This window comes from Rhopilema esculentum, chromosome 9 (genome assembly GCF_057945365.1).
Source record: "Rhopilema esculentum isolate cy_ngs chromosome 9, ASM5794536v1, whole genome shotgun sequence".
NCBI classification, from domain to species: domain Eukaryota; kingdom Metazoa; phylum Cnidaria; class Scyphozoa; order Rhizostomeae; family Rhizostomatidae; genus Rhopilema; species Rhopilema esculentum.
Genome location: NC_142823.1, coordinates 5,256,968 through 5,270,410, shown reverse-complemented (window position 1 = coordinate 5,270,410; position 13,443 = coordinate 5,256,968). Strand labels below are relative to the sequence as shown.

The following is a 13,443-nucleotide window of genomic DNA, read 5'->3' as shown; positions in this document are numbered from 1 at the left end:
GCATGCTCTTAATTTTAATTTAAGTTTGCAAAAATCCAACAACTCAATCAAGTGAATGAAAACATTTTATCTGTCTTAAAAAAAGATACCAAAAAATTTAAGGTCATGCTAAAATCAACCCCAAAATTGATAACCGCACCAAAATCCATACCCCAAAAATTTACTTTTGTTCTTGAAAAATGGTACCCCAAAAATGGCACACTATGTACGAGTGTACCAAAAATGGCATCCCCCCCTCCTCTGAGAAAATTTACCGAATTATTGAGAAACAAGATGGTGATTCCCTTCAGGTTTTATGACACTACGGAAAAGTAAATGCAATAAAACACAAAACAACATTTTGTATCACAAGTCAGTCTTGGGAGCACCACATCTATTGCATTAGTGGTTCCTCTTCTTCCACTTATGCTTCGTTTGGGCCATCATTTAGTTAGCAGTACAACTTTTGCTCCTTCTAGCTGGACGATCTCAAACGAGGCTAAAATGTTAGCGCCTAGCTTTGCTTTTCGTAACAGAGCTCAACTCGCTCGATAGCATATCACCAGGGTATCCAATATGTTTTCGTCACGGGAATCGTGACATGGTCGAAGACAGGTGGTAGGAGATAGGAGATTTAAATACGCCTCTTCGATAGTAAATTCTGATTAGTCTTTTGATAAAAATATTTCATCACCGCGGCAGATAAAATCTTCAATATAGATAGCTACCTCCCCTTTGATGATATATGCATTAAATAAATGAATCTTTCTAAAGTAAAATCACCTACAGTCTTTGTGCTTTCACGAAAACAAGATTTTGAGCGTCATCAAGACCTGATAATTGAACTTCTCATTTTCTTCCCATTTCGATATACGTTGATTGCCTCGTGACACCGATCCATATCGATTGGCTTCATCAAAATAGTTTGTCTCTTGATACATGTTAACTTAAAGGGTTTTGCAGTTATCATTCTTTGAGAGAGTTCTAGCTGTATTTCGAGGAACCACCTGCTCATATTCTGTTCTCAAGTTTTTCACGGTTTGAATCTTTTTTATTGAATATGTGCACTGTGTTACATTTAAGAGGGTTTGGCAAAATTTGAAAAGCGAGTGATGTAATTTCAGGTCAGAGTGTGTCGATTCAATTCAATTCTATCCAATTCAATATCAACATGCGTAAATTTGAAGCGGCAGCGACGTTGATCCAACTTTTTGTAATGTTCTATAAAAGATAGTTGAGAAGCCAGATCTAGTCCTCTCGATCAAATTTCAGAAAAATTTTTCCGCAAAATACCTTAGAGAAATCTTAAGTCAATTTTACGACGAGAATCGGACAAATATCTAAAAAAATTTTTTTGATCATTTGAAGGTATCGTACAATCCGCAACAAAATGAGGGCCCTCCTGCGAAATATATTTAGCTTACAAATATCCAAATGGCTATAACAAGTAACATCAAAAGGTTTAGAGATGACTTTTCACTAAAATATGCTCTTTTTCCTAAACATTATCAATAATTGCCAAAGCAGAAATTATCTATGTTGAAAGGAGAACCAGTGAAATATTTGCTTGAAAATATTGATAGGACTAACTATAAAAAAGTTTTACTAGGGACTGACTTGTGAATTACCGTTAAGACAAACTTCTTGGATGTCTACGACTATTCTTTGTCCTTCTTGATTTTAGAGAATAGGTGAAATGTCTCGGTCAGATATTTTTGGTGCTGCACAGGCCTAATGGCCAGAGGCCATTTTGTGGTATGTTGCAATAGTTTATTTTAAACATACATATTATATTTTCTTAACCAAAAGAATTAATAATAAAAAATAAGCAGTGTAACACACAAAATAGAATTTGGTTGAAATAGGGCTAAAGAATTATTACGCAAGTTGAAAACAAAAGGTGTTCTCTGCTATTGTTTTGTGAGTTTGTAAGTTCACTACAATAGCCCCCTCCTTAGAATGTGAGCGGAGCAAAACAGGCGATTCAAACTCGTTGAGTACTAATAACCAAAGCGGTCTGGGAAATGTACAAATTTTTATCCAACAGGTAGTGAGCAAAACAATGAGGTAAAAGAGATCTTACAGTCTTAGTTGCTCACTTTTCTAATCAAGGTTCAATTTTTGAGAAACATGTGTTGACTGGAGGGGCAACAAGGGTATTATCTTGGGGTATTATCATTACTGATACTGACTATCCTTTGCATCGTAACTATTAATCCTCAAGAAGATGAAGCAACTTGAAAAACATCAGTTCAACACGAATGGGATTTCTTGGCATTTCATTGACTTATCATAGAAATAGAAAATACGACTAAATGAATCAGGTGATTAAGTAGCTTGCCAATAAGTGATGTAATAATAGCAATTATAAAGTAAAATAACAGAAAAAAGGAGATTTGCAAGTGCGGAATCTTTGCAGGAGTGAAAACCAGGACAGTCTCTAGAAAAAGCACCAAATCTTCTATAGTCATGCAAGGGCTATCTCTCGCCTTCTGCCACCTAGAGTGGAGACTTTGAAGATTTAAATTTCCTCGAGGGAATGGAGCTCTGATTTTCATCATAAGGAAAAAGAGTAATTGCTTTGCCAATAACACACAATGAAGCATTTTTCATCTGTCTATCTGATTCACCAGGAGATGCTCCAGCCTGTTCATCTACCTCGGGTTTGTTTTCTTGTAAAATTAGGCCATCCTCGTACCGAACAAACTTAAAAGATTCGTGGACATCATCAAATGAGGGTGTATCATTCATTTCTTTGATTGCTGCAACGAGAGGTTCGCCAAGTTAGCAGTTGATTGCGATAACAGAAGTCGAAACATATCCTATAACTTCCCATTATACGTGATTTTTCATCCCAAGAAGTATGAAAAGACTATAGAGACTGAAATCATGTGCCTTGGAGCTATGTAGCAAATATTCGAAAAGACTCTACTCTAAGACTATTTACTTTTCTCCTACATTACACTTTTACACTTTTCATTTTAAACAATCTTTTGGTGGTACAAAACTTGTAAATGGCTTTGAAAAAAGCAAACATTTAGTAAACTAAAGCTTTTCGTCTGACACTCTTCAGAGTTTAAAACGTCAGAACATAGATCGAAAACTCTACGCTAAGAAATATATATACCCAGTTGTGGATCGAAATAGGCCAATCAGAAACACGAGCACATGACTGTAAAGGTTGACCAATCAGTGCCGCTTGCCTATTAGAATGTTACCAATGGAGTCCTAAGGTGAAAACGAACTCCTTTTGTCTACACAGTAGCGGTTTTTTCGTGCTTATGTAGATAGATTCTAAAACTGCTAGGTGGAACGACGATCGGGCTTTACCAATAATCCGAAACATGTCGCCATTATAGTTTTTTGCACAATCTGGGTTTTCTAGCAAATGCTGCCCGATAGCAGAATCGCAGGTTTTATTAGTAATTTTGGATTTGCAAGACCGAGGTGGCTGTTCTCTTTGGGGATGTGTTTTGTTTCTAATATTAGATGGAACGTGTTGTTTTATCCTATCCTCCAATCTTTGGGTGGTGCGTCCTACAGCCCAAAGCCGTATTTGTTCAAGATCTCTATTCAATTCATCAGCGCCAACAAGCTCGTTTTCAATCATTGAGAACAATGAAGTATCATCTGCAAAGAGTTTGACCTCACAATTTAGATTGTCACAGATATCATTTATATAAACCATAAAAAGAAAAGAGGACCAAGCAAAGACCCTTGGGGTACTCCTGCGACAACTCTTTGTTTCCGATTTGTTAAAAAATCCTTAATATGTGCGAGCATATCACCAGATACTCAATTGCATCTAAGTTTGTGGATAAGTCCTTCATGCCATACTTTATCGAATGTCATCGATAAGTCAAGGAATACTGCACGTGTTTCTTTACTTGGTATATCATCAAACGCGCAATAGATCTTATGTGTTTTGCTTAGCAATTGATTTATGGTGGAGTCACCAGGTGGAAAACCCGATTGGTTGGACGTTAATAACTGGTTTCACACAAATTATAGTAGATTACAACAAAAAGTTGTTTCTCAAATATCCTTCTTCATCAAAGAAATTGGACGATAGTTGTTCTTGCAGTGGCCACTTCCCTTTTTATGAATTGGACCAACATTTGCTTTCTTCCATGAAGAAGGATGGATTCCAGTCTCTAAGCCCTTTTCGAAAATCAGGCGGGTCAACGACTGCATCATCGCATAACTTAATCATAGCAACAGAAATGTCATCACACCCATGGGATTTACTGGAAACTTGAGCTCGAATGTGGTTTAATGCTTTTACCCTATTGATGTCAAAGTGCTGCAAAGTTTGGGCAGAACTTGCTACTAAACTGGGGAGTCTACTTGGTGTTCCTGCTGTACAACACTGTGCGGCAAAGTAGTCATTCAACTCAATTGCTTTTGTTTCAAAGCTCACCACAAAAAGCCCATTTTCAAGTAAAGGAGGAATAGTGGGAAGTTTTTTATTACCAGTTAGCCTGTTTAGTGAAGCCCATAATGTTTTAGTGCTAGTATAAAGGCCGGAGGGTTTACTTCCTAATTTTCGATAGTAATTTTCTTCAGGATTAGCAATTAATTTTGAAGTTGATTTACGAACTGCTTTTACGTTATCCCAGTTTTCTACCCTTCTACCTCTTTGCATTAACTTCTTATAAACTCTATACTTACGCTTAATTGTGTTTTCCACTTCATTTGATATCCAAGGTGGGTCTTTATCATGACTCAGGGTCACTTTATTGGGTGTGTTTTCTTTCTACTTCTACTTCTACATCGATACTGAGCAGGACCGAGTTTCGGTATAATGCTCAGAGTGCAAGAAATAAGTGTTGCAAAGACTTTGAACGTAGACTTTGTGACTACTAGTTGTGGGCGATTTCTGCGAAGGAGCAGAAATGAAAGGAGTTTTTTCAAAGGCCAGAGCTGCATGTCAAAACGACCTCTTCTGTGAAGGAGCAGAGATGAAAGGAGTTCTTCCAAGGGCCAGGGCTCCATGTCAGAACGAAGGCTTGAAGCAAGTCAAATTCGAAACAAGTTGTGAACGAAAACAAAATTATTTTGTTCATATCTTTCTTTTGATCGCGTCATCCTTGCTAGGTAGTAGCAAATCAATTCAATTTCCGGTCAGGAAATACAAATGTGGGTCGCTAAAGTGCAGACTAGTTAAAAATACATATAAATAACCAATAGGAGTTTTAAAAACCAATGAGTGATAATAAACCTACCTCTACTGTTCATGTATGTTTCATCCCAGCAGGGATCAAACGAACTAGTTTTCCTGATGAGAAAACACGACATTGCCTGACCCATTTTAAAAACTATCTCCGTCTTTCACTCGATCTTTCACATGTAATGTCTAAACAGTCCTAAAATTCGGCAGCAAATGCTTTGTAACGTCGAAACACAGCGCTAACTTGAATTCGATAAATGCGTTCGAAAATGCTATTGGCGACATCTAATCGAACTCGATAACAGGGAAGTTACGGCAACTGGTAACAAAACGAGCTCAAACTTAACTATCTCCAAAAATCTAAAGCCCAAAGGCTACAGGGAAGGCAAATACACAGAAAACAAGGATACAACGATTTATTTCCTCTTTTTCTACTAATTCAGTCGATTTCAGCCATAGCGTTTTCATGAATAAATGTTTAGGTGATTACAACAACATTTCACATTTACTATGTACATCTATTGACAAGCGAACATTTAAAATAATAATCTTCAGATTATGAAAAAAGGTATACCTTAATGCTATACTACCCAATAGCTCTAGAAGTTCAAACATACGGTGAAAACTCGAGGTGAAAACTTGCGGTGCAAACTCACAGTGCAAACTCATGATGCAAACTCACGGTACAAACTCTTACGGTGCAAATTCACTGTGCAAAGTCACTTTGAAAATTCGGGGTGCATAGCTTGTTAAAAACCTCAAGAGAAAAGACCTTTTGGGATATACTTTTTGCATATTTCGATGGCATTGGTTTGCGTTTAATATTTGGGAGAATCATTAAACGATGAGCTACGAAAGAGTTTAATATTTCACAAAAATTTAATTCACGGAACGGTGGGAGAAACATTCTTTCGTAGCAAACTTAGCTTTTTGAAGGATTGCGGCAAAAAGAATGTATTAGAGAAGAATTCACTATAAGAGACGATTTGACGTGTAAGCTTTCTCCTCCTGACTGATAATACATCTTGCGTCGTAAGTACGCGCCACAACATAGCAACAGCGAAGTGTTCACAATTTATGAAACTTTTTCGAAAAATTCGTCAGTTATACAGAGGTGACCATTTTCGGAAACTATATAGGGTATGAACCGTAGGAAAAATGAGAAGAAACAGTTTGAAATCAGTGGCTCTATATTACTATGGACTGATTTCATCACATAACTCCTGCAATGTGGGGAACGCTTTTATTCTGTAGTTGATGTATTTGATATAATTATGTACACTTGCTAGATGACTACATTTAACTGCTACAAAACCACCTTAGAAATTTAGATACAAGCAGGTCTTAAAGTGCTTTCAGAACGCTTGTTATCTTTCTAGGTAAAAAATCATTACACTTAGGCCGTTTGTCTCAATTTTGCCACTGTCTTCTTAGATATCTCCAATGTTCATAGGACAGTTTCACTGATTGATTTGAATGATAAAAACCACAATAAATTGAATTCTGTTTGCTCTTTTAAGATTACAAACGGTGCGATGCCGTAAACTATCCTCCATTAAAAAACCTACCGAGTTTTTTTATTAGCAAACTGGTTTCGATAAGCGATGGCTAATAGTTTATGCGTCCGGATTTGCATGGGAAAAGGCAATCCAATTCCTTTAGATTTTTGTGAAGTTCTTCTGCTTGAATTTGGAATTTGGAATTACCAGTTATCGTTGTCCCTTGAAACAAATATAACATATCTGTTGATATTTGGCTAATTGACAACCTGTTATACTTATAAATTCCTAGATTGCATTCAGTAGAGCATAATATGCTTTTTTACATTGTATTAGTCTTTGACTCATAAGCCAGTTGATGACAGGCTACAAAAAACTGACAAAGTACTCCCTGTCACTTCAGGTAGTGGAGTGCTATATGATATCAAAATACGGGAAATGTGTCTTTGGATTAGAGGAAGTACCTTTTCATTACTTTTGATGATACTCAACGAAATGAGTGAGTGTCAAAGAGCTAGATCCAGTTTGTCTGCCTACAGAGGCGAGAAGCAACAGTGCTATAAATCACTCCATCTGAGCAACACAAGTATGGTATATGGATAAAAGAAAACGCCATAAAAGGTGAAATAGAATGTAAATTTCAATGTAAATTTCAATGTAAATTTCAATGTCAATTTCAATGTAAATTTCAATGTAAATTTCAATGTCAATTTCAATGTCATGTCATGTCATGTCATGTCATGTCGTGTCATGAAATGACATGTTCCGTTCCTGCACGCTCTTTTGCTTAACATTCCTATATAGAAAAGGAAATATCATTTTAAAAAGATTAAGAATGACAATTTAACATTTTCGGTATGACGCAGACATACGATTTGACAAAAACTGCATACCTTTTATGCTAAATCTATCTTGCTGTCACTGTATCTGTGCCTAATGGTATACCCTTGCGCTCTGAAGCCTTTGCTAATAAGCTTGCAAATTGCTTGTTTTGCTTCGAATACGGACCTGGATGGCGGACAACAAATGACCCTTCAGTTGTAAGACCCTTGCTTTCCAAGGAGGCTTGCATTGTCAAACGTGGAAGGCCATGCTCTGTGTCGGCCACTCCATCAGCCTCAGAGTCATGCCTGCTTTCTTTCCGTTTTATTCTTTTCATATCTTTATTCGCTTGCCAGCTTTGTAAAAACAATCTCGTTGCCTCATTGACCTCTTTTCCATCAAGCATTACTAAGGAGAAAATATATCGTACACCAGCTTATGCTAAACACTGTTAATTGACAAATCTATTTATCAAAATATCTACTTACTTTCAAAGTTACATTAGCTTAATCTCATAAATCGAAAAATCGCTCATCCATTTATCAACAGCGGTAATTCTAACTACCACCGGTGCGATGAAAAAATTTGGCTAATTGTTCTACTCAGAATTACTTTGAAGATTTGTAATGTATTTATGCGAGAAACGTTGCAGACAGGGCCGGTATGCCAAGGCATTATATTACTTCTTTGAACATTAACTGTCGATAAATTGATCACAATACATCACGATTTATCTTTTAAATGACATAATCTTCGCCGTTTTCATAATTATATGCTTTATTGAAACGGGGGTCCACTTAACTGCAATTGCCAAATACCAAAGTGGCTTAATCCACCTGTCAATGAACTACTGACCAATCAACAAGCGTCTGAGAGGTATCATTTTACTTGATTGACAAGTTGTTAATTGAAACATGGCTTATAGATTCATTGCTAACAATGAGCCATTGCGCTACGCAAGCATCCCATAATGCATTTTTAGACAGTCTGAAATCAATTTTGGTTAATCCGTAGAAGTTTACTGCCATACACCAATTCGACTTACGACCTCGTTTTGGAAATTTCTCCAAACTTTTTTAAGTTCAGATTTGGTTTTATCGTCATAATTTTAGGCGGGATACCATTTTTCATATTGTTTGAGCTTGTATTTTAGATTTTACCAAGAAATGAAGTTTGGAAACTTGTAAGGGATTTGACCGCAAAAATCGTTTCGGGGGGCAACTTTACCCCCCTAGTCGCCAATCACGGTCAAATCTCTTATATAGTTTTTATCTTTATGTCGTCATAAAATCAATATCGTGAGCAATATCATAATGAAAACTTACAAGTAGACTAAAATCATTGCTGTCAATCCGAATCTGAGGTCAAAAATTTTGTACAAAAGAATTTTTCAAAATGAGGCCGTAAGTCGAATTGGTGTATTGTTTGGATCGTCGCCACGCTCGCAAAGGCCCATTGTTAGCAATGAGTCTTTAAGCAACTTTAAATATGTCTATGGCGTATAAATTGGCCAGATATTCAATTACGTATGCTTTATCCATAGATGGTTGTGGCGACACCTTTCATCCATGAATGTCGTGATACTAACAATGATAGAAGCACGCAGGCAAAAAAGATAAAAAGTTTCAAAACATACCCAGTCGTCGAGACATAAGGATGATTTTGTCTCGGTATTTTTTCTTGTGACAAAATGGATTTCCAGTAAGTTCCAGTTTCGACAGAGTAGGCCAGGATCGAACAGCACAAGAAAGGTCATAAAGATCTGTTAGGTTGTTATGAGATGCAAAGAACTGGGTTATTCTGCCAAGGGGTGAAAGTTCAGATACTTCAGTGAGGTTGTTTCCGGATACATTTAGTACTGTCAATGATTTCTAGGAAAACATTAAACTTATTAGTTAGGTCAAGTGAAACCACATTTCAAAAGGCTTCTGATAACATCAAGCTTCTAATAAATGTTTTCAAAATTGCTTATATGCCACTGAAGGAAAATTTTCAGTAGCAGAAAAGTGACATATAATTTCAATACAGGGAAAATAGTCTGTGTTTAAAAAAATTTATGTTGAGATCCAATAACTTGATCTCACAGCACACAAAAAACAAACTCAACATAATATTATATTTGTTTGGCCACCCAACTTAATTTTTCAGTGATTATAAGAGCATTTGCTGAATAATAAAAAATTTTCACAGGTTCATCAAAATTATCTATCCTTCTTTGCAATGTTGTGCATTGCTCTATGAAATGCTCTTAGTCATTTTTCCTTGTTACAACACAGCAACAAAAAAGCAACTCAATAAAAATGAAATAATTGAGTGAATCTGTGAATTACTACAGAATGGGTATACCACACAGAGGTGAGAAAATAAGCTGATTATAACAAAGTATCACAAGACTTACAGACAATGATTCAATTGTCCTTGGATCAAACAGCAATGATTCCCCAGGGGGCAAATGTTGGTTCTCTACATGAAGTTCTGATAAGCTTTCAACCTTTTCTAAGCCTTCAACAACTGATATTGAATTGCTTCCAAGGTACCTGCAAATAGATGATCACAGAAAGTAAAGGAATAGCACAAAAACACAGGAGTATATCATCCATTTCAAATTTCTAAAAAATTGGTTGGCTGTATACAACCTTCCGAGAAATTAGTGGAAAATAAATATATATATATTCAGCATAAATCCAAAACTTCATTTTGTTTCCTATACAACATAAAAATAGTTTTTCAAGATCAGTAAAATCTTTTAGTTGGATGACAAAAGCCATCTTACAGTGGGCATAATAGAAATAGAGTGTCTTTATGTATGACTTCATTGGCAAACTTTACTTTTAATTGTGATTCTCAACACCATACTTGCATGGAAGATCAACATATGTCAATGATCGTAGAATAAAAAATTTACATGTAATTGTCAATGTCACTACCCTATTGGTACTCTATTTGGATTATATGAAAATAATTAATTGAAGTGAGATTTAGAAACATTAATGCCACATACAATTTTGAAAGTCTCGTAAGCCCATTTAGGCCACTGATTCTGGTTAATTGGTTCTTCTGGAGATAAAGATGCGTAAGATTTGAGGTTGATGAAAGGTTCTTGATCAGCTTGATATTGTTATCATATAGATATAAAACACTGAGGTTTTTGCATACTTCAAGATTTACCTGTTGAAAAAAGGAAACATTGGGATTAATAGATCAAGCATTACTTTGAAGCACGTAACTGACAAAGCAAATAATATGTACAATCTATGTGACATAGTAATCACTATGTGTGCATTTATTTGTAAAATCTTAAGGTATTCATTCTAAAGTACCAAAAAACCTTTAGCTGTAGGATCACAGCTACATATATACATATTTCCACAACCACAACAAGCTTCATAGGATTGCAGTACCAATATACTAAAGTACACTGTAATATGAAGCAGTGAGTCGTGATATAAGGAAATGGTATACCAAGACCTGGGGTCAAATGATTTTTGAGGTGTAATACTATTAGTGGACCTACAATTGGTCAAATGAAGATTTCCCATACTGATATTGAAAACTTTCCATCAGTAGCCAGTTGTAAAGCCTGATTCCCACTGCCTCAAGAAGAAATAATGGAGAATGTCATATTATGACATGCGGAGTAGAGAAGGTGGATATATCAAACATAAAGGTGCATACTAGAGAAGATAGAAAAACTTAAATGGCAAAGAGAAGGCCATGAATAGGTACAAAGAAATAGGAAAAGAGAATAGCCAGAAGACCACAGCTAGGTAGGCCAAAATGAAGATAACAATAATATGACAGCACCCTTCTTGGTGGGCATCAATTGGATGAGAAAAGCATAAGATTCAAAGTTAAGGAGAGAGATGTGGTAAAATGCAAGCAATTTACCACTTATTCAACAGAAAGTAAATTGTGGACTCTTGTTCAATTGAACCTTTCTTAGAAAATTATGTTATAAAGAATCATGTTTTATTTAGCTTAAAATTTGATATTTTGACATAATTTGGTGGTTGCTATTGGTGAAGGTATCTTCATGTTTGATACCGCCTTCAGTTGACAATTTATTCAAGGGAGCCATTATTTGTTTCCCAACTGCAAGGTTTACAGTACGAGTCTTGGAAATTCTCCGGCCTTTCTACACATAAACTGTCTGAAAAAAATGAAAATAGTTCCTTGAGGGTTTGCTTATCTATTTCAAAAATTTGACAGGTGTTGTACATATTGACATGGTCTCTACAATTTTTACAAGCCACAATTTGTTTATTACCCAGATAACATACATTGTTTAGCTATTCTACAAACATTAGGTTTAACCTGTAAACTATACCTGTTGCCTAGATATGGTAGATTTATTTTTGGTAAAACTACAGCCCCCTGCCAACACTTCATCCCTTACAATTATAACAATAGGTCTACTTCACAGAACACAGGTGATAACATTATGGGTTGTATGTTCTATAAAGTATGCTATCTGAACCGCTCTCATATACCGGAATAATATTCTTGTAATGAACATTTCAAAAGAGACAATATTTCAGGCTATCAATGAGTTCCTAACCTATCATTTTTCAGATACATTCTAGCGAAGCCCAAACCGAATTCTGGCCTAAAGTTGAGCTACTGCTAAAGTTCGAATTCTACAAAATCATACTTACAATTTCATCGATATTTTTTTCTTGACAATATATGTGGGTTAATCTTCGCAAAAACTGGAAGTCGTTTTCATAGTTCTGCTTTTTTGAATGGCTTCCGTGACGAATAATCAGTTCAGAGGTTATTTTGACCATCTTTGCTGGTAGGGTTCATGTCACGTTAATACTCATGTTTATGTCCTCCATTGATTGTCATAGCGATTAACCATCTTACTTTGGTCTCGTTTCTGTCTGGCCTATGAAGTGAATAGAGAATAGACGCTTGATTAAGCGCGTCTTGTTTCTTGTTTCAAATCCAACGCATCGCGACGCGCCTTATTCGAGACATCTGGCAACGCGTCTTGCATGACATGAGCGCAAAACGCCTTTCTAAAATGTGAGGCGACTTTGGAATGCAACTTGAAGCGTCTTCTACGAAATGCAACGCAACGTTCCTTGCATCAAATGTGACGTGACACGAATTGCAGACAAAAATTTGCATTTTGCATTCTTAATGGTTCTGCAACTATGGAGTAATGAGACTAAGCGGACAGTTAAAGTTTTACAACCAGCCTATTAATAATTGCTATGAATTCGTAAATCCAAACATTTAGTAATGACAAGGCCATGTAATACCCGCTTTCATGGAGAATTTTGTCAACATTTTGCTTAAACTTAGATCCTTTGATTGTTAAAAACCCAGCTGTATAATTGGAACAGATCCATGCAATTATTTTATTTTATACTTCCCCCCTCTCAAGTACTTGATTATGGTATTGGGAAAAATCTACTATCTGTCCTGAGCACAAACACTCCCCCCCAGCCTTACTCTAGTGCAGGCGTTCCTTGGCGACGCGTCTTGTCAGATTTTTTTCATAAGATTGCAAATGTTATACGCCATTAAAGTTTTCGTGAAATGCTACAGAAAAACGCAGTAAATAATTCAAAAATCATTTTTAAGATTTCAAACGTACCTTTTCTTACATCTTAGATTGTTATAATTCAAATTTTTTATATATAGTCCCCTTTTAATTTTTTTATAAATAATCCCCTTATTAATAGACAATCTTTAGTACAACTTTAAACCTACACGTCTTCTTCATTTAAGTGGCATGGAAATAAGAAGCCAGTAACAACCCGATAATCATTTGTATTTCGATTTTAAACGCAAAAAAACCCCCATACCCTTGCAAAAATTGCTTCATTCAGGGAACATGCTCTAGGCTCGATCGATACAAGAGAAAAAATTTCTCACATCAGGTGTAAAGTCGGTTAAAACGTTGCATAGAGGGATCTAATTTCAGTAGGCAGTTTCCTGCTGGCATGAAATAGCTTAGGGATA

The 13,443-nt window shown here is 36.0% G+C and overlaps 1 protein-coding gene across 2 annotated transcripts; it reads right to left on the bottom strand.

The window, feature by feature from the left end:
* Window positions 1–616: 616 nt before the first annotated feature.
* LOC135689285 (protein phosphatase 1 regulatory subunit 42) lies at window positions 617–13,048 on the bottom strand. Of its 2 annotated transcripts, none has more exons than XM_089109883.1 (6): window positions 12,126–13,048; window positions 10,472–10,638; window positions 9,869–10,007; window positions 9,107–9,341; window positions 7,542–7,878; window positions 617–2,741 (listed from the first exon to the last, which is right to left on the bottom strand). In XM_089109883.1, the coding sequence occupies exons 1-5, from the start codon at window positions 12,255–12,257 to the stop codon at window positions 7,556–7,558; spliced, it is 996 nt and encodes a 331-aa protein (XP_088966009.1). In that variant the 5' UTR covers window positions 12,258–13,048; the 3' UTR covers window positions 617–2,741; window positions 7,542–7,555. The 2 variants fall into 2 exon arrangements, with proteins under 2 accessions (XP_088966009.1, XP_065062535.2); XM_065206463.2 differs by lacking the exon at window positions 617–2,741 and adding an exon at window positions 5,557–6,870 and having other exon boundaries at window positions 12,126–13,047.
* Window positions 13,049–13,443: the final 395 nt, after the last annotated feature.

Excerpts from the sequence above, each read along its gene's own strand:
- LOC135689285 (XM_089109883.1), bottom strand. The coding sequence starts at position 12,257 with ATGGTCAAAATAACCTCTGAACTGATTATTCGTCACGGAAGCCATTCA. Across the intron at positions 9,342-9,868 it reads GGACAATTGAATCATTGTCT|AAATCATTGACAGTACTAAA; the intron begins GTAAGTCTTGTG and ends ATGTTTTCCTAG. Across the intron at positions 7,879-9,106 it reads CCTTATGTCTCGACGACTGG|TAATGCTTGATGGAAAAGAG; the intron begins GTATGTTTTGAA and ends TTTTCTCCTTAG.